Source organism: Bacillus rossius, chromosome 6 (assembly GCF_032445375.1).
Source record: "Bacillus rossius redtenbacheri isolate Brsri chromosome 6, Brsri_v3, whole genome shotgun sequence".
NCBI classification, from domain to species: Eukaryota; Metazoa; Arthropoda; class Insecta; order Phasmatodea; family Bacillidae; genus Bacillus; species Bacillus rossius.
The window spans coordinates 39,069,543-39,095,828 of record NC_086334.1 but is presented as its reverse complement, the minus strand read 5'-3'; the positions used below and the strand labels follow the sequence as shown (position 1 = coordinate 39,095,828).

Sequence of the window (26,286 nt, the reverse complement as noted above, 5' to 3'; positions counted from 1 at the left end):
GAACCAAAGTTCACCAAGCCAAAGGGGAAACTTTATAGTAACAACCGTTGAATGAATTTTAACAAGCTGGGCAGTATTTTTAATAAAATTCTTTGTCAAAATCAGGTCCAAAGCCGGGTTTTAGTATTTTTTTCAAGTCTTTTTCGCTTTTATCGAAGCCGTTTCATTATGTGGTTTAAACTTTCGGTCTTCTGATAAAATGTTAAATAGTCAATGTAGCTGCTCTGGCAGCGAAATTCTAGTGGCGGTTGCGGAAACTACGTGATAAGCTTGCAGAAATGTAGTTGAAAGTGTAACTTTCGTATATTTACCACGCTTGGCATTATTTTAAAGAATTTTACGTTAAATTTCTTGTCCGAGTGCAACATGAGAACACATGAATTTGCTTGTAACCGAGGTTAGATGTCACACCACTGGCAAGTACTAAAAGACACGCCCACATTTTTGTGTGTGTATATATATTTAATAAATATATTGGATATATGCCATTGCTAGTTTGCACAGTATGTGATAGAGAGAATCCGAAGAACGGACAAAGAAATATGAACACACAAACACACAGAAAGCAAGCCAAAATCAGCTGTCAAATGTTAAATGAATACACAGCACAGAGAATTCGGTGGAAGGAATTAGATCAATACACAGCACAGATGTACACAGTGGGTTGACAATGCCGAAACAATTGCAACAAAAACTGTAAATACAGACAACTTTGGACAACATACCCACCCAGCTATGAAATTAATCGTATCCTGACAGCACAGCAGTTTTGTTACAGTCTGTGCCGTCGTCATTTTGTCGTTGTGTCGTTCAGATTATCTGTTTAGTATCATCGTTGGGCTCTTCTGTCTGTCGCTATGTGGTCCAAAGTTGTTGGTACGTATTTACTGTTTAGGTTGCAACTGCCTCGTCGGCCCACTGTGTTCTTCTGTTCTGTGATATTGTTCTAATTCCTTCCACGGAATTCTCTGTGCTGTATATTCATTTGCCATTTAAAAAAAGGATAATTTTGGCTGGTTTTCTATGTGTTTGTGTATTCGCCTTTCTTTGTCCGTATGTCCAACACAATGAATTAAATCATTCTTCAACCCATTTTAGGAATCATTCACAGAAACGTATAATATTATTACAAGTGGGAAATAAAGGCCCGGAAATGATAATCCAATTAATTAATTGCTGATTTCTTTATTATCTCTAAAATTAAAAATAACACTTAAAATGTCTAAACTAAACACACTTTCATAAATCGACTATTCATTCTCCACACTGGAGCTCGGCTCGGCAGTGTCTCTATCTCTCTCTCTCTTTCTCTCTCTCTTTCTCTCTCTTTCTCTCTCTCTCTCTCTCTCTTTCTCTCTCTCTTTCTCTCTTTCTCTTTTTCTCTTTCTCTTTCTCTTTCTCTCTCTCTCTTACCAAGCAACTCGGACCTAACCCACTGATTCGCACTACTCGCTCGTCCGCGCCGCGACACAGTCTCCGATGCACCAGCCTTCGCGCAAGAAGCCCTCTCGTCGCCCTCTTATCGCTCGCCAAGGGGTCAGTCGCCCTCTTCGCTTCAGTAGCCGAGCACACTCGCTGCCGCAGCTCGGTATCCGTCTCTTATACACCTGCCAAGTCCCGCCCTATGAATGGTCGCGTCATCGTAACACACGACCTGACACTCGAAGCTGCGAGAACAATGACGCTCTACTAGCTACAGTGCTCTCGGGACGCGCGGAATGTACCAGGCGAGAAAGTAGGGCGCCACCCCCGGTTTTCATAAAGCAGTCCGCTGATGGCGTCGGCGGACGGGAATTACCTGGGTCGCAGCGGGGATTTCCCCAGAGATAAGCGTGGCCAGTGCGCCGCTCCAGCCATCTCTGGTCGCCTCGTAACAATATATCTCCATGTTAGCTTGCAGATTTGATTAACGAGACGGGGAAAAAATGTTGGGGTGGACTGGGAAAACAGCGAAAGTTTAGGAAAATCGTCTGAAGTAAGAGTATGGCAACCCTGTTAGTGCATCTACTCCAGTGTATTCCTGCATGGCCTTTGTCCTGTACTAGGTAGTGTTAAGGGTTGCTGAAGGAGGAGGGGGATCGAGATGTCATATCACCCAATTTAGTCTCCAAAATAGTTCTGCTGTAGTTAAAGATTATACATAAATGTTAGCATTAGGTAACTATGTAGCGCACTGTGAATGTCGCGGGAGGAAACATTAAAAATTTACAACCAAGAAAATTTTTTTTTTTAATTGACGATTGTCAGCAAGTTTTGTGTTCGTGCTAAAAGCTCGAGGAAAAAATATATATATATATATATATATATATATATATATATATAAAGGAAAATTCGTATTCAGAAGTGATGCCAGTAGTGCTGGAACACTTGCCATATTGCATGAACACTGTGTATGTTCGTGTCGCCAGTTTCTTGGCGGCAGAGCGCCGGGCGGAGACGGGACCTGTGTTTGTTGACGGCGGCCTGGCGACGACCTTGGGCGGGCCGAGTGCTTCGAGGCTGGAATGCGTTTTGCTATTCTTAGAAAATTACGCGCCTGACGAGGTACATACGTGTACAAGCTTTTTTAACACTTGCATCAAAGGTGTGCGTATTTCATATCTTCGCCGCCACTCGGCAACAGCTGTTGATTTCAGATGCTGTTTAGGAATAAGAATATTGTTACAAAATATTATAAGGGCATCAAACGTCACTGAGCTTAATTTTTTTCTTGTAATACAATGTTTTGGGCCCACTGTGATTTAATGGTCAGATCACTCGTCTCCTACCAATGGGATCCGGGTTTGGTTCCCGGCGGTCTCAAACCCGAATCTTTCGCAAGTGTAAACGTGGCGGACGTTGCCGTGAATCAGTGGATTTTATCGAGGGACTGAAATACTTATAATTTTTGGGAGGGGGTATTTAGTTGTTCCCTATATATATATATATTTAAATTTCTTACATCGCCTGTTTTGTTAATTTTCGTGTCATTGATAGATGATAATAATTGTATTGCGTCCCTCTTAACATAATTTATTTCCAAATATCAAATTGTCATAAAGAGGTGTCATTATGATCCCCGGGCTAAATATTTTATTTCGGGATTATGCGTCAAATCTTGGATCTCGAAGAAAATAGAGCGCGCGTCTTTTTTAACGCGCACAATGCATCATCGCATGTTAATTTTCTTGTAATATCGACAGTAAGTTTTGCAATGCGGTGGTCGCTGGCGGGCACATCGGCGCGCGGCGCGTTTCCTCCTCGGGCGTCCGTTTGTTTACCCCCCGTCCCCGCCGAACAGGACGCCCTGCTGCGTGGCGTGTTGCGCAACTGGCCCGTGTCGTTGGCCTTCGCCGCGCGCCGACACCAGGCGGTCCGCCAGTTGATGCCCGGGCCCGTGCGCTCCACCTGATCGGGTCGACCGGTGATCAGGGTCGATTCCAGTTCGACCCCTGTGCGGTCAGTGGATTAAGCTCTTTCAGAATAAATCGAAAGAGATCCACTGTTAGAATCTCCTGTTTTGGTTAAATGCATTCCTCAATTACCTCAGATGCAACTGTTATAGAAAAATTTAATTTTTTTAAACCACTGATGTTTATTTCCTTCATTTCAATTATTTACGTTTCGAGTCACACTCAGTTTTTATCCAATTTAATTTCTCGAGTGGAACACGACGTCATTATAACTTAATGTTTAGGGGCTTCAGTGCTTTCACGGCAATTCGTGTGCCCCGAAAGATTTTGAGAAATTATTTGAAACCATGTTAATTAAAATAAAGGGATATAGCACATAACCTAATATTTGAAACTTTTATGATAGTAGTGTGATTTTGATGTTCTAAAAGTTGTTTTAATTAAGTTTTCACGGAAAATTGAAACTAACCAGTAAACACAAACTTATATTAGAATTTAAATGATTTTATTGCTACCTGCGGGAATTACAGGTTCTAAAGTGATGGCTGAAATTAATTAGTTAGAACGTATTTACTAACCAATATTTATTCTATTATGTAGTTATATTACAACAATCTGGATGTGTGCCCACACAACTGATCTGAGTCCCACTGGAGCTCGGTTCCACACTGGTTCTCTCTGTACTGCTCGTCTCTCACCGCGCACCTCGGTACCAGCACACTGCCTCGCACTGCTATATCGCCCTGCGCCGCGACGCCGTCCCTCGACGCTCCGATATTCGCGCGCGAAGCCCGTCGCCTCGTCGCCCGGGGCTTCGCTGCAGCTCGCAGATCGGCCTCCGAAGTCCCCCCGACTTAACACTCGAAGCTGCTAGAACAATGGCCTCCTAGTTGCGCCACGCAACGCGACGACGCTCTGGGAATCTGCCTAGCTTTCCATACATACACGCGGCCGGACTCTGTGGGGAGGGGTGTAGTTGTCACAAAGTTTCCCGCTAATGGAAGCTCCTTGTTGTATGGCGAGGTACTGATGTTAGGTGTGTCGCGCTCGCTCAGAGAGGAAGAGGTGGGGTTTTCCCTAGGACTCCACCAGGTCTGCGCGCCGGTATGGATTGCCGGAGCTCGTCTATAGCAGCCTCGTAACAATATAATAATCAAACCATGTTAACAGAAACAGTTCAATCAGGCTATTAACATTTGAAGTCCTTTCACAGTGGGTAGAAATCAATAAATATTTTATAGTGGGATAAGGCTTTAACTAACCGGGTTAACTGAAATTTATTGTATATATTTTATTCGACGACCTAATTTATAAATTCAAATTTAATAAATTAACAATTGCACTTTTATTTTAACAGCGAATACATTTTTTTGTAATTGTTTTGTAATGTAAATGGGCTACTACATAATAAGTGTCATGTAAGGTAATATCAATTCAAAATACAAACAAAAAATTTATGGAATACTTAATGATTTATCTGGGATATGAATGCAGGTCACGTGACCATATGTTGTTCACAAAATCTGCCTGTTCGAACACGGACGGGCCTAGTTTCAATGCGCTCTGCGCTGCTTGAACATAATTACTACAGTTGCAACGGCGCGGCGTGTCTGTCTTCGTCCTGTCTCAGCTCTGTGCTTTGAAGTCATACCGACACGAATTGTGGGTGGGTGCAAAGGCACGTTTTCAAATGGCAGCGGATACACTCAATAGAATACCACCGAATAGTATTCCTGATATAATGTTGAGTATGGTATACTTACGTGTGAGGTTTAGCAGTATTTTGACCGCAACAGGGTAAAACCAGTATGCATATCTACGTATGTATTTACGGCAACTGTTTAAAATGTTGCGTTCATATGTACGGTACAACGTTTTGCGGGTTGTCATAATGCATTCAAGCAGAAAACGGACCACAGCTGTAGTTCTTTCTGTTATTCTATGTATTTGGCCATATCAAATCGAAAGGGCAATTGTATGTTTGCAGGTTGTTTAAGTTTCTGTACATCCATCGTCCAAATTCGGAATAAACGTAAGGAAAGGGAGCATACGGACTAGACTAACACAAGTTTAAATAATTTTATTTCCCCTGCTTGTTATCTTAAGTTTATCGTGTTATTTAACCAGCTGTATTTTCCATTGATTGTATTTGCATTCGTCATTCACGTGTATATTTGCCTAGTTGTATACATGTTGTGCCCACTACAAAAGTTTTCCCCAACCTTTAGTGTGCTGGGCATGTAATAAATAAATAAAATATATTAATTTAATAAAAAAAGCTTATATCTATTGAGACTGAACTTCGTGGATTTATTAGCGACCTCAGCCACGAAAGTTAACCGTTTCATTGCTTAGAAAAAAAATACATATTTGTTAGTGACGAATGACTTTCAGTGGAGAGTGATTTCTGAACTTTAGGAAAGATTTTTATTGTTATCGTAAATTGAAGAGCGCAGGCGAATTTATGGCGATCGAAATTAAATATCCCCAAAATATGGTTTTTGTATCCTCACATTTACTCACTACGTTTTGCTATACCCGATGAAAGTTTACTTCGGTGTTTATTGTGTGAGTTGATAACTAGTTCCTATCTCTAAAAGTATATAATTGCATTATATTGATGGTTTTTTGAACGCTCTTTCCACTTTGTTCATACTTGAATTAGTCTGGTGATATAATTAATGCGATTACCATCACAGCGTTTAATATTTTTCTGCATATCTTGTTCAATAAAACATACCCTTTTTTGTTTTATACAATAGGCTACTAATTATATGTACCTGAGATTTCGAATTAGACAGATTAAGATTAAGTTTTGTAAAGACAGTTATATTTTTGCTGTGTGTATTTTTGATAAATGTAAGAAAGATAAATAATATCCAAACAAACATACCTACTTTATCTGGTTGTTGATGTTCTGCCGCCCTTTAAAGATTTTGGACATAACGTTATTTTCCTTTCTGTTTTGGTTTCAATGCGTAGGCTTAGCCCCATTTAGGCAAGCAAGTTAAACGTGTGGGTGTTGAAACTTAAGTAGAGTGGGGCTTGCAATGAGTGTTGGGTTCAGATGGGATTGGCCTCAAAGTGAAAGAAAGAAACACTTTTAAATCAAACTATTGACAGTGTCATATTTTGTTGTTGTTGTTTATAAATATGAAGTAACAAAAGAAGCCGGGAGAATAAATTCGTTTCCTAATGTTTTAAAATTTCAAGTTGTTGGGTTGGTGATATTTTGCGACTTCCTACTTTACCAACGATAGTGATTTTCTTTAAATTGCTTGCGTGTTGCGTTTTTGCGTCGTTGCATTTCTTGTGCAGTTCATAAACCCGGCCTAAGTCTTGAAATTGGTTCACCAGGTATTTGTAGACACCCAGGGTTTTTCAGTGGGCGTGCTTGTGTGGCGTGCGTGCGCGCGCGTTAATGCGGTCATGGTCGTGCGACAGTCAACTCTGACCGCCTCTGCTCGGCCGAAGTGGGCCGGAGACAAGCTCCCGGGTCTCTGCCCCATCGATATTCCCGCGCAACCGCGCGACGGCACGGAATGCTCGGGGCTTGCGGCGTTCCACGTGTCTCGCCGGAGAACGGAGTGGCGTTGTTGTTTCCCGTGAGTTTCTCGCGTGCTCCGGAAAACGTCCCCGGCCTTTCAACGGTACCCAGTCTCCCGTTAAAGATATCGGGCGAATAAATGGTTGTACCCAGCAGGAGCGCAAATCCGTAGGATTCGCAAGGGGGGCACCGCGGAAATTCGATTGGCAAAAGGGGAAGGAGGGGTGGGAATAATTTGGCACGTCGGGTTAACTAACTAAAGTTATCTCTGGATAGAGTGCTTATATGTTGTCTGCTGCCCATATTTTGGCCTGTATGGATACACTAAGCAGAAAACTTTATAATAACAAAGTTTTCTATAAAACATAGTTTTAGCGTTTACGTTCATCAACTCCGTTTCACAGTCACACTTTTGCAAGCGCAAGTGAACCCCCTCAGTGAGGGGCCTCTTAATTCCAGTATCACTGGAATGCAGTTTTGATACTACTGTGTATCTTGATCTCTGAAACCAATATGTGTAATAATAATAATTTTTTTGTGCCGTATGTTTTAATTTAAAGCACAGTAACAATTTTTTTTTCTTTTCAGAATGGTTGTGATGGTTACGTAGTGTTGATGGAAATAACAGTGCAACACCGTATTGTCTAGGAAAATCTCGCACAGTCAGCTAGGCATATTACGTATGTTTGGTGAAGTGTAATGCACATTGAAATATATTTGTGGACCGGCGAGGCAGTGTGAATGTAATTAGGTGGCACAGACGCTCGGGAAAATTGACTGAAGTTAACGGTGGGTATACTGGATATGCTTGTCGAACAAAAAATTTAGGTTGCAGCAATTGCCCGTAGTTAAAAAAAAAAAAAAAAAAAAGGTTGATGGCCAGAGCAAGCGGTGTGCCGGGGCAGGCCCGGTACGGCAGAGCGGTGCGGAATGCCGCCGCGGGCGCCCTGGGCCGGCGCGAGGGCCGCTGCAGGGGAGGGGGGCGGTCTCTGCCGGTTCCCACGGCGCGGCGGCCGGAGATGTCCGGAGGCGAGAGAAGCCTGCCAGGACGACATTCCTGCCCGCGGACCCGCCACGTGCCTCCCGCTGCTCCGCTTCCCTCCGCTTCCCTCCGCTTCCCTCCGCGGCGGCCTTGAACCGCACTTCCCCCGACTGTCGCAGCCGCTACTTTTCAAACCCAACGATTGAAAAAAAAAATCTAAAGACTGTAAACGTTACATGATGTGTGCGTATCGCGTAGCTTGTAAGAGAGTTACAATAAATTTTACTAACAGATTTGTAATCTTCATCCTATTGTATTTTGCCCAACCTCCTCCCCCTTTTTCTCCTTGAATATCCATCTTGACACTGATAGTATCGGACAGCTCTTCCATATTTTTTTGCGAAAAAACCCCACGCTTGGTCGTTGTCTAACCTCTGTAAAATACGGCCCAGTATAAATCATCAACATTGTATATGTTTCAAATTGGTAATGCCAACACTTGGTCCACAAAACAATTTTTTTTATCTCTATGAGCAAAAAAGACCATATAATCATCAGCGAAAAGTATGATAACGAGAAAAAAAAATATTCTCCCGGTGCTTCGGATGTCGTAATAATCAAGTGATAGGTGTATGCCATGATGTAACTTTTTATTTATGAAGTAATATCGTAATGACACGTCTTCCTTTCCTCTAGGTTAATTTTCGCACTTTTGCTTGTGTTGGTAATACAACTGTCCGGTATAGGCAAATTGGCAAAACATCGTGCTAGTAAAATACTCTGTCTATGGAGGCATGTTTACAAATGTATCACGATGTGCTCAGCCAATACGATGCACATGACCTGGACAACTCCGGGTCATATTACAGCATGGGAATTATATGGGCCTGTGAATAACTTTATACAGTTTACACCTCAGCTACTGTCATGGTGATGAATGTGATAGTAATGAGTGTATCCAAAGGAATGTATATAGGGTGAGCGGTCTTCAAACATTTTCAGCCACCTAGCCTTTTTTCTCGTGGAGACCATGAAACGTGTAGTGACTGTGGACTGCGCATCGTGCTGATTTCGCATTCAGATTTAAATAATTTACAGTGCTCAGAAATGTGTTTGGTGTGCACTTTTCAATCAGGAAATGGACATAGAAAAATAATCAGGAAGAAAATACTATTTTTTTCCCCTCGTTTTTCTCCCCATTAGTAATCCCCGTAATTGTGGTCATATGAATAACTGCCGTGGACGTGCTGAAAACCAATAGCTGAGCCCCAAGGGCTGTCGGGAATACTGTTTGGGAAACGTTGGTCGAGGCTGCATCACTGTCGTGGACAGTCTACGACTCTCGGTCTTATGCACAGGGAGTTAATGCTAGTGTACGATGAAGAACTTCATTCTTAACATCGAGGATTAGTCGTGTAGGAGTATTGACGAACCTTGTGCGAATCAGCTGTTCACTTGAGAACTAACCGAGGTGGTTACATTTTATATTATTCCGTAAAAATTGTGAGAAAGCGCTTATCAGAGCACAGTAGAATGTGTTGCTGGCGTGAAATAATGTAATCAAGAAATGATTAAAAAAAATTTAAAAGTAATTGCACCAAACTAAAGAAAGCCCGATCGCAGTTTTTATTTTTTTTTCTGTTAATTGGTTGTTATGACATGTTTCTGGTTAATTTTTGCTATTACACAAGTCTATAAAATGTGTCCACAGTTATTTAAGAATATATTTTTAACTGAACAGCCATTCATTCGACGTTACACTATTGGCTCGAATAAATGATTTTAGCATTACGTTTAATAGTACTTATTCAAGTTTAATATTCGTGATTCTGGTTTGTGTACGAATTCTAAGCTACGAGTTTAAATGCTGTAATTTTTAGTTTCTATGGTACTAGCCATTTAATGTACATGACCAATGTCACCATGAATAAAAATGCTACATTTAACAAATTATCAATCGACAAGGATTCTTAACCAAAATGCATTTCATAATTATTGCAGACAATCCCTACAAATACAAAAATTTCGTTATTTTAACATGACTGCACCTGGCCTGTTTTCATTGCCTGTAAGTAAAGCCCAACCCCACACGATGCCCATTTTCTACTATACCGTCTGTTATACCCATGGGTATAAAAGTAGGCATAAAGGTTTGAATATCAGAAGAGAAGAAATAATTCTTAACTCTATACACACGATACCTATAACGTTAACAGAAAACCAGCCAACGCAGTTTTGGGATGGAGATTAAGAGTTATTAACATTGTAAAGCATTTTCATTGCGTATTTTAAAACTTGCGATTTTCTTTCTACGATTATTTTAGTCTATTCCAGGGTAGTTTTACTATCGTAAAGTTTCATTTAGCATACCATTACGTTTGTTACGTACCCAGATGTTTACAAAAGGAACTAACACTGGTTCATATTGCTACACATTTGTCTGCCATCTTGACGACTTCCGCTCGTGGGTATAGCAGAAAAATAGAACACGTTCTATTACGGTTTTGGCAAAGACATGGGTATGAAAACTTTCACAGACCCCTTGGAAGGGTGCTGGAATGTTAACAACACGAGAGCAGGCGCGCGAACAGAAAATAGGCACGAAAACTGCAAAGGAAATGGGTATCGTGTGTGGCTGGCTGAAATTACGCAGTATTACTTAACCGTTTTTTAATCGGCGTACATGTTGAATTTATAATTCAGGCCTCTAAAAAGTCACTGAAAGTTTAGGAGCTAGCAATAAAAAAAATTGGTTGTCTGTAAAGTCGGTTTACGGACGATAGTTTAACGTGACAACGTCATAACAAAACATTGTGAAATGATTGCATACTTTTATGAATAAAATTGAATCATTTTTATTGAATTATCACTATTTTGTATGGATACAAAGAAGGAGTGAAATGAAATCTACAATTTAATTGATAAATTTACTTTTATTTGCACTCATTAATTCAAATATGTTTATTACTTTAACGAACAGATTATTTTAACTATAACTTTTATACATTTTTGCTATTAAACTTCTTCCAATTTGTGTTATTCTGTTAAGTATAGGACGATGATAGAAAAAGTAGGAAACGAATGAGAGAGTTAAAAGTTTAATGTGCCTCGAAAAAGTCAAATCGATGGTTGTTCCAATCGAGTGGAAGAGAGATAGATGCAGCGCAAGCGTACAATGAGCGTAACGGGACACAGCGTAACGGGACACTTTTTCGTGCGTGCAGCCGGCGTTCATCGATTTATTAGACGTTGTCACGTCAAAAAGTTTTGTGGGCATTTTCACTTCTGGATTTTATTTTAACATTAGCCAGTCATTTCTGAACGACAATATTTTGTAACGACGAAATTGACCGATGTTTTCAAAACAACTGTATGGTTATATGTTGGTATCCTGGCAGAAGTTAATCGCGTCGAGCAGTCACGTGAGCTTATCAGAGTCCCCGCCGGGCGCGTGACCGAGGCCGGCAGAGATTCAGCATGCGCGCTGCGAAGGAGAGCATCGCCGAAGATGTGATTATTTTAGCGTGATTGGCTGCCTTCACTTGCTGGGCTCGCGTTCCAATTTCCATGCGTTTACTACTTGCCCATTACTTGCCGTGCTCGCCAAACTGAAACGACTACAACGAGATCACGCGCGTTAGCGCCGGCAGTGACAAACCTTCAAAACTTTGTTTATGTCTTAATATGGATCAGTGTGACATGTTTTGGCGGCATTTTCGGATGCTTGTCAATCTTAGTATGTATGCAGTTTCTTTACTCGGGTACGTTATCTCTTTTAATGTTGCGAGGCATGCCAACCAACCAGCCGGGGGATCCAGGGAAGGGCCCACCTTCCCACCGCGACACTGTACCCCTCCCCTCTCCTCCTGTCAGTACATGGACTCCTCTCTGAAAGCCATACCTATGTCCTCGTGGTGGGCTTGGGGTGAAGGGAGGGGGCTCCTATGTTTGAAACGCTCTGCTTCCAGCAGTACGCAAGCTCGTCCAGACAGTGAACTCGCGCGCGATACAACCCTCGGCACGCTCGCTATGCTCGAACGAAAATTTATTTTCCTCATACGATTCCACCACTCGTCTTCGAGAAGATGTCGTATGCGGCTCGTGTGCGCCAAAGATTTTTTTTTTTTTTGGTTTTCATGTTGTGGCTAATCTGTTTTATGGCGAGGCGATAGTCTTTTATTTTTCGCATGGTGCCCGTGTGGTCTTGCAGGTTTTATATAACACTGTGACTGTAATTGTTAAACTTTATGCTGCAACTAAAATTTAAAAAAAAAAAAAATAAAGATTTAACCTATGAAGATTTTTGGGTCTAATTATTGTGGCGTGGCTAACGAGAGATCAGTGCGAAGCAGTGTGTTGTGTGGTAAGAGGCGAACATGAGAGAGAGAGAGAGAGAGAGATCCAGTGGGGAGAATAAAAAGTGGACTTAGAAGGTGTGGTCAATCTTTATACAGGCATTTAGATTGTTATAATTAAAGAAACTGTGTAATTATTAGTTAATGAATAAAACTGCTTTTAATTATTTGGACTAGCTTTCCGGAGCTGTTTTTCTACTGAACTTACTGAACAACTACCTTTCCTACTTAATATTTACATCCCACAAAAAAATGAAACTATTGTATGATGTAAGAAATATCTGCACACTACACACTATTAAACGATTATACACTGATTAAACTATTGCCAGTTTATATTATTTGCAAGACGCTTTTTATTTATAGGCTTCTAATGTTAACTTCTTGTTCACTTTATACCGTCTTGTGCGTTGTGGTGAACGAAATTATATTTTAAATTGCTAGTTCAAGCATGTTGGTGGTTTTCCCTTATGGTATCATGTAGGATCGGTGGTATTCAACCCGCGTCCCGTGAACTATGTTGGCGCTAGTGTTATCTTTTTACAACCTTCACAAGTGCGAGGAGTACTAAACTTAAGAAATACGCCTGGTAGCACTGTAGTGACTTGCTCATTGTCTTTTGGGTGCGTTTTTTTAACTGATGCAAAAATCAGTCATCAAAAGAGCAAAAAAAAAAAATCTAAGAACAAATGTTAATATGCATTTTTATTTTAAAAGGGTTTAAGCTTCCTTACATGAAATTTAATGTCAAATTTAAAATTTAATCATTTTTCTATATAATGTTTTAATATAATTTTGTACCACATCTTCATAGTTTAAGAAAAAGTATTTTATAAACTTAAAAGAAATTAGTCGGCATACCCAAATTCTATTTTAATGCAAAACATATATAGGTATTTAAAATAAGTAATAGGATTTAATTAACTTTTGGTCATCTTGCAAAATACAAACAAGTCCTCGTGAAAAAAACAGTCATCTCAATGATTATGATATGTGCAGTGCGGTCCGCAACACTTGAGTTGAGGGAAATTTAGCTCTTGATTAAAAACTGGTTAAATACAACTGGTGTAGGTAATGTGTGTGAGTGTGTGTGTGTTTTTTTAAATTTTAATTTCGCCGCTCTTTCTTCTATTCTCATTCCTACAAATTCTTCAGATTGGCAGGCACCAACCAACTTTTCATGGCCCTTTTGAGACCGCTTTCATATTACGTCAGATTTAGTATTGTGACTGGCAGTTGTTTAACCTTGTCATTTAAGTTGATAGTTTTGAAATTCACTGCAGTGTTCTGGAACTTCCTCCTCCCCCCTTTTTTTCTCATGTTTTGTAGACGTCGCACCTATCGTATGTCCTTTTGTTGTGTTGCTTATCGCGGGACTTTGGTGCCCTAATTTTTGCTCCAACTTTCTGCAGTAACGTCAATTGCTTTCTGCCACTAGCGATGCACTACTCACGAGCTCCGGTGACGTCCCTTGCTCTCGGCAGTCGAATGACAGTCTCACGCAGTGTCGCATCCAGTAGCGTGGGGAGCGACTTGCAGCGGTGGCAGCATCTGAGACATCACCTGGAGTCATTCAGTGGCTTACTGTGAAGCCTGACTGTCCGTGGGCTTGAGTCGTCTGCGACCGACTGTGTAGTTACTCGTGTTCGGCTAGCACTGGAAGTAACCTGGGAGTATACGGCGGCTGGTGGATGTTCGGGTGGCGTCGTGTGTTGAGATCGGCTTCCTTAACCTCTGCATAGCCATCCAGTCATTATTGCCATGCCGCGTTTGAATAGCGTTATCATTCCGGCCCTCGGGGCCCGTGGTAGGTGATGGGTACTTGTACCTCCACATGCCATTATCTCATTGGATTCAGCCCATTGGGGAGTAGGTACAGTGAGTCTGACGCCGCACAGCCAGCCTAAGTAGACTGAGAAAACATTTGTGTACTCGTTTTCTGAACGCTGTGAGTGGGCGTAGGCCCACCGCTGGTTCGTTCTCTCGACCCTCCGCGGCGACATCTTGTTTGGGGCCCTACCCGTTTGCATTCTTTTAATTCAGTTTGCATGTTATGTAGTTACGTAGTCGAAACTCGCGTAAGGTGAAGCTGGTGACTGTGGCGTTATTTCAGTGGTTACCAGCCCTCGCAGTGGATGTCCAAACTCGCCCTCCTTCGGAACGGAGCGTAGCGCCGCACGCATGTGAACCGCGCACGCAGCTGGTACGTGTTTAGCGCTCTGCCATCAGCCGGCTGATACATCGCGGACGCCTAAGTTAACACCGTGCCCGCACCCACGCCGTTCGCGATCATTGGCGGAATCTTGATCGTGACGAGCCACAAGTTGCACACCCGCGACGACTATATAGCACGTCTCATCCTTAGTTTTCAGTGTGCATTTAAACGGGCATTTACTCTATCTTTCGAATGTACGATTTATACCTTTAGCGCTGTTTTTATTGTTTTCGGTGTGCTCTATTGCTAAATCTACATCGATGAGGAAAAAAAAAAAAGTTTTAAACACAAGTTAGTTATGTACTAAAATTTATTTCGAATGTATCTTAAACTTTGAATTTTCTAAAGTATAATGTGGAAGAGAATTTTAGAAAATAGTTTCCTGTTGTATTTCATCAAGAGCATCGTCTGATAATATTCATCATTTATTTATATGGAGTGGTATGTGAAAGACGCCATCTTGTTATCGACTGTTTTTTTCTCAAAATGTTTTATTTAATTTAAATTAATTTTTTTATACTTTCATGGAATGCCTTGCTATTAAGATGGACGGGCTGCTGCAAATAGTTTGTCCTCTGTAGTAATAATTGGTGTTAAAAATTGAATTATTATTTTTTGTCAGAATGACAACTTTGATAATACTGTCAATAGACATTTATAGTCTTAAAAATAAAAAAAACATTAAAATGGAAAATATAAACTTATTATAATTATACATGGTATAAAATATAATTTTTAATGTTAATAAGCTGAGTGTTATCAGTGTGGTAACACTGGTCGCCATTTACTATGTACTGAAATCCAAGCATGGGACAGACTTTACCACCGGTCAGTGCTGCGAGCGAGCGCGCTTCACATGGGTGCGTTTGTTTTCGCATCAACTTCGTACGTGTTGTATTTGTTCTAGTGAGGCTAGATGATTAGTCCAACGCTCGCTGGTGCTTCTAGCGCGGAATCGTCTCTAAGCGCAAGTCTCTGATAAAGGTGTAATCCAAAACCCTTGAATGCTTTTAAGAATCTCCCGAATGTTTCATACCTAACATTTATTCTGAAAACATGTGTTTTTAGCAATTCCACTTTCCTAAAAATGCAGCTTAAAAACAAAATACGAAAACAGAACGAACTAACTACCCATCCACCCTCAGCGTATTCGTAAAGGCTTTTAGTAAACTGACACCACTCTGATATCTTGAGCAGTTTTCAAATTTTAAATTTTTTTTTTCCTGAAGCTCTGCACACCGAATGTGTGCCCGGGTAGGCGTAGCCCTTCAACCACCCCCCCCCCCCCCCCCTTCTCTTGCCCAAATCTCATTCAACAGCTTATTCGTTTATTCCATTTCGTCACCACACACTCTTGGATATCAATGGTGAGTAAATGATGCAGATTTTAGGGGTGCTCGAAGACGTGTATTTTAAAACGTGTGTGAAAATCGATTCTAGAAAGTGCTGCTGATGTGATTTGTGTATCGATCGATGTCTTACGCTGCCGGGGTGGAAACTTGGCATGCAGCTTTCTGGGACGTCATTCACGCCAACAAAATGACTTATGTGGCTACGGCCGTCAACATCATTATCATGTTGACAGCTTGGAAATGTGGCTCTGTATACAAATAGACGGAAGTGAAGTTTCTGCGTTGTGAGCAGACCACCCGACAGATTATTGGTAGCGCCTGCTTGGAAGGGGCTATGCAACCCGGTGAGCCGCGCGGTGTTGTGGGTTGTATCACATAATTTCCCCTCCCATATTCTCGATTTTTACGCATACATTTCACCGATATTTATATTGATTACAAATCTGTGCTGAGAGTTTACAGTCTCTTTGTGATGAGAGGTTGCGTCGGGTTTATTTATCTCATCGCGATCAACCGGCCTTGCGTAAGAAAGGTCTCCAGCGTCTTTGCGTTTGTCCAACCTTTCAATGCAGTCTAAAAGTTTTGAAGGCACAAACAAGGTGCAGTTTTGAAGGCACAAACAAGGTGCAATACTTCTGTTTCTGGACATGCGAAAACGAGTGGTGAATTTAGCCCGTCGATGGAGTAATCACATCGAAAATTTCGCCAATTACATTTTTAGATTTAGGTGACATGCCATAAGTCCCACTAGAATTCAATCCAAATTAAAACAAAATAGTTTTTCAATTCTTAAAAAAAATTTGAAGAAATAACATGTTATGATAGTGGCATGTGATTTTCACTGGATCATTTAGTCTTATGACTTGTAAAAAGAAATGAAAATGGTTGCGAGCTTCGGCAAGAAATTATGGACGGAATCTTACACCCATTGCGAGAAACGTTAAAACATCACAAACTGTAAGCTTTTTCGGAAATCTTATATTTTGAAAATCATTAAAAATAATTACGACTGTGGTTGAAATTATGTTAAAATGATACTTTATTAATCATTATGACTAGTTAAAATTTTAATACATTATAGGCTAATTTAATGAATGTTTAAGATATTACATGTCATGAAAGAGTACCTCGATAAAATATTTAATGTTAGCATGTTTATATTTACATTATATTTTTGAATGGACCCAAATGTTTTGAATCTATAGTTACAAAATGTACTACACAAGCAGGAAAAGTTTTTGTGTTATTCACTCTGATTAGCTAATAGTTCTATAAACCGTACGCTTGATATATATTTTCCGTAGCCATACCTTCGGGTTATAGTTGTGGAATTTGAATTTCTCTGGTATGTACTTGTGTGTGTGTTTGTGTGTGTTTGTGTGTCGGCAGGTATAATTCTGTGTTTTGATTGCAGTAATTATTTTATACAGTTTAAATAAGTCTCCTAATTTTTATAAAATGAATTTAAAATACCATTGTATAGCAAACATTGTCAATTAAATAAATTTCTTGCATTTTGAATTTTTAAATTTACATTATTTTCCACGTACAGTATCTACTATCAAATGGTTTTCAGCTTCATGTTGGGACTTGAAGTACTTAGTAATTTGTTTAATAGTTCTCACTAATGTGCATGTAAAACAAATGTTCATCTAGTTTTATGTTTTGTGTGCAGTTCTTTTGAGTGAACCTATTGAGAACGATGACCTCCAGTTCAAAACGCTCAAGATCACCGACTTCGGTCTGGCGCGTGAAGTGTACAAAACAACCCGCATGTCGGCTGCGGGCACCTATGCCTGGATGGCGCCCGAAGTCATCAAGACATCCACCTACTCAAAAGCCAGCGATGTTTGGAGGTGAGTGTATGTTCCAGGCTTTGTGAGTGGTCTTCCGATCTAAAATCATCTGATGGCATATGTGTGACCATTATTTTTTTGTTTTAGTTTTTTTTGGTTGTAATTAACTTTAATGTCATATATATCTCTTATTACTTTTAGGCATATATTTTCCTAGTCATTACAACTGTGCATACGTTGACAAGTTACAAAATTATTGTCTTCTTGCTCAAGGGGTTTGTTCACATCAGCTGTAGATCCAGAATTCTTTCAGCTTATGTATTTAGTTTTAGCCCCCTCAGCACCTCATCCTTAACATTCAAAATTTTATGGGTCAAAGCTCTAGTGTAGAACCCAGGTTTTACACCCTGCATTGTAGAATAAATTTTCCTTAGTGTACCCATATTCACATTGTGCTTTTTTTTCTAGGTCCCCTGAAAAGTTTATGACAAGAGTTTTCACAGTCTGTAGTTTTATGCCACTAACTTTATTATATAAATTGAAGAACACGACAGTGACAAGCCATTGCATTTACATATCTGAAAAAATTAAGTGTGATTTAACACAAGCATTATTTTAAGTTAAAATACTGGTGAAGCTAAAATTTGATTATTTTTTTAAGATAAACATTTCAACAGAAAGTAATTTTTTATGTTGGGTTAAATTTATTGTATACTTGATACTTTAATGGTTGATGAAAGGAGGCATGTGAAACCAAAATAATTTTGCACGCCTTAGGTAAAAGAAAATATAGAAATACATTCAGAAATACTTAGAAAGCCTATATTAATTTCAGCCTAAACTGTGAGAATATTACACATTGTAAACTTAAGGCAAATTACAGGATTAATAATTTATAATTAGTGCTTTTAGAGGGTGGTGAATGTGTATTTATTTATAATGAGCAAGTTAATGAAACTTTCAATTGATTTTGTTTACAATTTTTTTTTTAAATTCTTGAGTACAATTTCAGCAGAAAAAATTTTTTTTTTACAGTATTTTCTATATATGTAGTGGCAAATGAATTTATTGGCATGTCAGTGTGTAAAATAAAAATGTACATGTATGAAGTATGATGTTTGCATCATTAATGAACTGTATGGTTGTTGGTGGTGTGTTGCAGAGTATTTCACAGCATGTGTGTGTGTGTTTGTGTGGCAGCTACGGCGTGCTGCTGTGGGAGCTGCTGACGGGGGAGACGCCCTACAAGGGGATCGATGCCTTGGCGGTGGCCTACGGGGTCGCAGTCAACAAGCTGAAGCTACCCATCCCCTCGACCTGCCCGCAGCCCTGGAGAGAGCTCATGGAAGGTCGGTGCCAGGGCTTGTGTGCCGAGTGAGGTGGCCCGCTGGTGAAATATTGGACCTGGGGTCGATTTCATTTTCCACTCATGTCCACTCATCCTTATTTCTGTTGGTCATGATTTCCCGATATCACTCGTAGATATTATTGGGACATTCCTTTAAAACAGGCAATGGCTGATTTCTTCCTCTACTTCCTAGCATTGTGTTAGTTGTCCTCAAGATGTAGAGCCCAAACAAATATTTAAAAAGCGTGAAAATTATAGCTGACATTATTTAAATCAATGTATCAAGAAGCATTCACTGCTCAGTTTAGCAAAAATGTGTTAGGAATGTGACTGGAAAAAAAATGTTCATACAGTAATTATTCAAATAGAAAAACAGCGCGTGGCCGCACGTATAATCATGCGTTGAATCTAGACCTTTATTTACTAATGTGTGTCCGTGTCTTCAATGAAATTTAAGAATGTTTTAATGGGTTTACAATAGCTGAAATATGATACACAACCCTATTAGAAACGTCTATACAAATTGTTACAATTCTAGTGCTAACTCTGAACCCAACTTCAGAGTTAGAGAGTTTAGAGTTGTGAATTACAAGTTGCAAAAGAAAACAAAATTGTGCCAAAGTATGAGCAAGTATGAATATGTTTACAAAAATATCAGAAAATATGTAAACGTTTGTATAAGTATTGGAAAATATACAAAATCATGTGCTGCAGCTGCAATCTGTAACTGGTAGCCAAGATTTTATGGTTTTATGTATAAAGAAAGCAAGTATCATCATTAAAAATTGGGGATTTTTTCTTTATTGTTATTAAAAATTAAAATCACATGTAAAAAGGACATATCAAGAACAATGACTTTGATCTACTGCTGTAAAAATTCATGGTAAGACATTTTAAAAGTGTTCATAAAACAATGCATGTTTGATAAGAGTAAGTGAAACAAGAAACCGCAACTGTAACATTCAATATTCTTTTGTATGTTTAGTGTACAATTAATATATATGAAAAATTTATATGCAATGTTAAAAACCCAAAATCATCATATTTATACATTTCTGTATGACTTAAGCCATTTATGTAGCTATAGACTGCTATGCTTTACTTTGTAACAAATATGCATGGATACTAAATAATTTTTTTACTTAGTAGTTAATATTTTAATTTTTTATAAACTGCCTAAACTAAATATTTATTTTATTAATTCTATATTTTAATAATAATGAGGCAACTGAAGTACTTTTGCTTCTGGTCGGTATTATTCCATTTCGGTGTTTGGTGGTGTATTGACTTTATTTTGCTGTTATTTCGGTTTTATTACTATTCACCATGTAATCTTGCCTCTAGTAACTGGCTGTAAAGATGTTTCAACTCAAAACTTTTTTTTTTTTCAATCCTACATCGAGCAATATTTATAGCCCTATGTGGTACACACGTTAACTCCATTACCCACCTACTTCTGTTTCCCTGCGATTCTGACATTACTCTACCGGCTTTAAGAAAGTTCAAAACAGTGATTAAATGTGCGCGTGACAGCCTCTTGCGTGTAACTGTAATAGTAGGCTTCGGTGTCATTTTTGACGTGTTGTTCAGTCGACTGTAGAGTGATGCTGGATGTTGACGAAGTCTTATCTCGTGCGCGTGTTTCCAACTTACTGTTGTTTGACAATAGAAGCGTTAGAATTTGCTGGTGTAGTAAGTGCCTGTGCATTTGTTCACACGTGCAGGGCCGCAACTAGAGTCTCTGGCAACCGGGGCATGAATGGATTCATGCGCGCCCCCCCTTTTTTTTTTTTGGCTCATACCACACCAGGGTCCCTCCCACGAAAAAATGGTGCTATTTAAGCATTTTCCATACCTACATGTAACAGTTTCTGTGCTACCGTAACTTCCACGCATGAACCCACTATGTCTATAAAGTAGTCCGTATAATCACTAGACTTGTTCATTATTTATATATGTTGAGACGTTATATTGTAAATCAGATTAGACATTCCTGGCATGCAAGTTAAAAAAAAACTTTTTACTGGTTACCAGTTGTAGTCGGAAGTAGGAATTACAATACAAGCGATTTCGGTGCCCCCACAGCTTTGCGCCCGGGGCGTGTGCCGCCCCCCCCCCCCCCTCCCCCCCCCCCAGTTGCGGCCCTGCACACGTGATACTCTTAAAGGGGTACGTGCTCTGGTCGAAGTTGTCACCGTGCAGCCAGATGATGAGTGCGCGTGTTGCAGCGTGCTGGGAGTCGGACCCGCACCGGCGGCCGTCCTTCGAGGAGATCCTGGTGGCGCTGGACGGCATCGTGCACTCGGCCTTCACGCAGACGCCGCACGAGAGCTTCCACACCATGCAGGAGAACTGGAAGGTGGAGATCGAGGAAGTGCTTCACGGCCTGCGCATGAAGGAGAAGGTGGGTCTCGGCCCGCCTCCGTGTGCGTGGGCGTCGCAAGGACGGGGACTGCAATTGATTTAGTTGTTGAGGAATATCCATCCCCTGGGAAAAAGCAGGGGGTCCTCCCCCGGGAAAATTTGGGGTTTGAAGGTGCAAAAAGGGTGGTTTTTAGGAATTTTTCTTTTCTAAATATTCTAATCATAGTTGGTTGCAATATATATAATTAATTTTTTTATAAAAAAATATTTTCAGAGAACAAATTTGTAAAAATCACAGTTAACATATCTGTATTCGGTACCGGACCTGATTTCGATTTTACACGAAGATTGAATTAAAAAAGTGCTCACATTACCACGATTGGACTAAATGCACCATGCACAACATTTGGGTTGTATCACAGAAATCATAGTTTTAATATAACCACGAAACTAAATATATTATTGGAGGGGATGAAATTGAAGACTTATTATTGGGGGGGACACGTCCCCCCCGTCCCCCCCCGGTTGCGACGCCCATGCTGTATGCCATCCTTCTCTGCGCTCTGTTCTGAACTTGTGTTGCTATCTGTCCTGTGCTGCTCAGGCCTGCCGCTCCTTGGAGGAGGTGAGTAACCTCGTCCGCCAACACACGTAGTTCATTCACAGCTGATCTGAGACTATTAAATACATCATTTACGTATTCTTCCAGCCAGTCATCTGTGTCCTGATACCTTGTCAACTTCAGTAGCAGCATACTAGGCTGAGTTTCAGAAAAAAAATGTTTATGCTGCTGCGGACAGGTGCAACTTACAGAAACGGATTCCAGAATGTTCAGATTAGCTGGTAGGCTCTGTGTCTGATAAAACAGTTAACATACACTTATCATGTTTAAGTAGTTGATCTGAGGTGTAGAGGAACACCAGCCAGTCTTGGTGCCATGAATTCTGGGCTGGATTTCAGCGTGAAACATGAATGTGTGTGGCAATTAGCAGATTAGCATTTTTCACACCAGTAGAAGAGTTTACGCCATCAGTAAAAATAAAATTTTTATCTCTTGAAAATGCAAAACTATCTCGTCTATGTAAAATGTTTTTGTAACAAAGTTACTTCAAAGTCCCAGTTATTTCTCTCCTTTAATGAATCTGGGGGGGGGGGGGGGGGGTGATGTAATTATTGGCTGAACTATTGCAGAACTTTGTTGTAAAGTTGCTGGAATAATTAATTTACAAAGCATTAGTAAAAATTGACAAGTGGAATTCAACATCAGTAGCTTGATATCATTAGTGTGCAATGAACTGAAAATGTGTTTTAAAAGCTGGAAAACAAAGGTAGATTGTCAGTATCTAACTGTAAAACAGTATCATACATTTTTCATACAACTATGTATTTAATATCCAAACCAAATGTTCAAACCAAATGTCTTTCAACTAACATTAATTTAACATAAAGGATTGAAACAACTGTGAAGTAATTTGACTTACTGTCAAATATTTGCAGTCTTTCAAACAAATTTGTGTGTGTGTGTGTGTGTGTGTGTTTTTTTCCAGTCAGGCAGTGTTGTTATGTAGTGTTGATGTAAGTGACCACAGTGCAAATTCTGCAATTTGCAGGAAAAAATTTAAAACAATTTTGCATGTTATGTGTGTACATTCGTTGAAATGTATTTAAATAGTAATTTGTATTGAAGTTTATCTGATATCTTGCCAGATAGACCGATGAGTAGAGACTGGAAAACTTCGCGGGTTCAATGACCTCCAGGATAGACTCCACAGTTCTCTGCACACTCGGGCAAATGCCACCTGTTCATTGGCTGTTGACTTGCGAGTCGTCTCGACTGGGTAGCCTTGTGATTCGACACTTCCGTGAGCGAGGGGTCTCTAATTGGCTCTCATTACTCCAGATTAACAGTGAACCAATGGCAGAAGCAGCGCTAAGGTACAATTATTCGAATTTTAGCATTTCACAAAATGAATTCCAGACAACCACCAAAAGCACTTTCTCTCTGGGAGGGTTGCTCTACATCCCCAGACCACCATCAGGAGCACAGCACTTTCTCTCTGGGGGTTGCTCTACATCCCCAGACCACCATCAGGAGCACAGCACTTTCTCTCTGGGGGTTGTTCATACATCCCCAGACCACCATCAGGAGCACAGCACTTTCTCTCTAGGGGTTGCTCTACATCCCCAGACCACCATCAGGAGCACAAACAGTTCTCTCTGGGGGTTGTTCATACATCCCCAGACCACCATCAGGAGCACACACTTTCTCGCTGGGGTTGCTCTACATCCCCAGACCATTGAAGTTTATCTGACATCTTGCCGGATAGACGGACGAGACGGGGTGAAACAGGGAAGATCGGCCGCTGGAGGAACGGGCGCGAGGACCCGGACGGCCGAGTGGGCTGAGGGGGGGGAATGACGCGGTGCCGGCAGGAGCTGCGCTGCCGCGAGGAGGAGCTGACGCGGGCGCAGCTGCAGCAGAAGGCGCTGGAGGAGAACCTGCGGCAGCGCGAGCAGGAGCTGGCGGAGCGCGAGATCGACCTGCTGCAGCGAGAGCTGCACATCATGATCATCCAGCAGCAGACGCCCACGCCCAACAAGCGCAAGGGCAAGTTCAAGCGCAGCCGCCTCAAGATGCTCAAGAAGGAGCCCGGCCAGATCAGCTTTCCCTCAGGTGCGTCGCTGACCCCGCCGTCTCCCTCTGGCTCTGGAAGCCATGGGGGAAGAAGTAAAGAATTGACTTGATGTAAGTTTTTGGACATTTGCCATTGCTAAGAACTTTTTCTGTTGAAGAAAAACTAAAAAATAAAATAAATAAATAAAAATACCCAAAAAAAAAAGACAGAAAACACACAAAATTAAGCAAACAATTGTTGTTGTCGGATGTGAACACCACAAAATATTCCGTAGCAGGAATATTGTCAACAAACAAAGAAAAACAAAGAAAAATGTGCTAAGAGAACAAAAAACCCCCACAACTGATGACAACACAAAAATATTGAACCCAAAATAATTCAGCACAACAGTTGAAACGAGACAAAAACACGACAAAACGAAAAGACAAACGAACACAATAGTTTTACCAAAACAGAAACAAGCGACGTTTCGGGAACTACTATCTGCTCCCGTACTCAGGCAGAGACGCACATGGTACGGAAACACAGGTACGACTTATTTTTTAGATTTTCTTCAACAGAAAAAGTTCTTAGCAATGGCGTATGTCCAAAAACTTACATCAAGTCATGCACTCCCATTGCACAAATCTTTTAAAGATAACAGGTAAAGAATTGTCTATGTGATATGTGTTACGATCGTAGCATTATTTATTTTGACACACAGAATTGTAGCATAACCCATTCTAATACTCTTAATTGGACGTAGTTATGCAAAAAGGAACCAACCCACATGAAACCTATTCTGAGCATTTTGAAGTTAAAGTTAATTATTATAAACTGTAATTCTCGTATTGATAACATAATGTGGGTATAATTTTAATGGTCTAGTATAAATACTGATATAATAATAGCAACAACGGTACGATCAACCTTTTACTATTTTAATTTATTTTCAAATAAAATATAACAAAATTGTGGGTTGGTTCCTTTTTGCATAACTACGTCCAATTATACTACAGCTCAAAAAAAAAAAAAAAATCTTCTGCAGCTACCTGAGCTGAACACAGTTTTTTAGGAAGCGACTAAAAAATAAAAAAATAATCAAGTTTGCGGTTCACTCAGCAGGTGAAAAAACTACATACTGAACTTGGCCCAACTCGACCATTAAAATTTGTAGACCCATCCATCGCTAATCAATTTTAAATTTAAGAGTTGAAATTTATGTTGTTTATTGAAAACAAACAACAAATGTTTCAAACCCAATTATACTAAAATATATGCTTTCAATTTTGAATTTTTTTTCATTTAATTATTTCTAAAAATTTATATTAGCCAAGTGTTTCATCTAACAGAAATATAAAATGTTTTGATTGTCACACCTTATTTTATAAGTTCAATATGATTGAATAATTGACACCCATTTTTATCATAAAAGGTAAAACCAACATGATAAACTGATAATTTGGAAACAAATTTTTATTCTAATTTTGTGAATATGGCTGGATACAAAATATGAAAATTGAATTTACAAAATACGCTAACATTTTTGTATTTAAAAAAAATTGAGTTATGTGACCAATTAGTGTACAGTAAGTATTTGACAATTTGGATGACATGTGTGTTAATCACAAGCCTAGAAAAAAAAACCCATGCACATTTTGTTGCATATTAAAATTTCGTCCTTTCAATTTAATCATGAGACTTTTAAGTAAACAATTCAATTTCTACTCACCTCTCATTTTGAAATTTCTACTACATTGTCTCTTGCAGCTTGAGGAAGCTTGTTTGACTGCATAAATATCACTCTGTACGTTGGATACATGTTTACTTATATCAATATTTTTATACAGAACTGTGATAGCATCTATATAGATTATTAATGATCAATATAGTAGCATATCCAGGTTGTGAGGGGGGGGGGGGGCAAGGTGGCACACTGCCTCCCCCTTTTAAGGGAGGGAAATGGGGGATTAATTAAACAAAAAAATATAACACCTATTTCTGAAAAGTTTATTTACAGGTTGGTTGTTAGTATTTCAACATACAAAATAATCTAATTACAAAATACAGACTCTACTCATCTGTTTGTTATTGTTTGGCACTATGGTCCCTCCTCCCCATTAAAGAGGTTGAATTCCATTTTGAGCTGACAATTTTGAATCAAGTGTGTGTGGGTTTCATAGATTTAAAGTTCCTTCATGTGCAAAGTTCCATTTAAGTATTAATAAAAAATGTTCAAAATAGCTTTATTCTTACAAAAACATGAAAAACCACATTATTTAAAAAAAAAAAAAAAATGATACTAGCAATATTAACTTAA

At 39.8% G+C, this 26,286-nt stretch overlaps 1 protein-coding gene across 1 annotated transcript in view; it reads left to right on the top strand.

Moving 5' to 3' along the window:
• The window catches only part of LOC134533060 (mitogen-activated protein kinase kinase kinase 11-like), a 141,663-nt gene that overhangs the window by 72,206 nt on the left and 43,171 nt on the right, over window positions 1-26,286 (top strand). Inside the window, exons 2-5 of the mRNA XM_063370257.1 lie at window positions 17,519-17,699; window positions 18,840-18,988; window positions 21,216-21,391; window positions 23,785-24,025. Of these exons, the coding sequence (XP_063226327.1) occupies window positions 17,519-17,699; window positions 18,840-18,988; window positions 21,216-21,391; window positions 23,785-24,025 (747 nt within the window). The remainder of the gene's footprint in view (window positions 1-17,518; window positions 17,700-18,839; window positions 18,989-21,215; window positions 21,392-23,784; window positions 24,026-26,286) is intronic.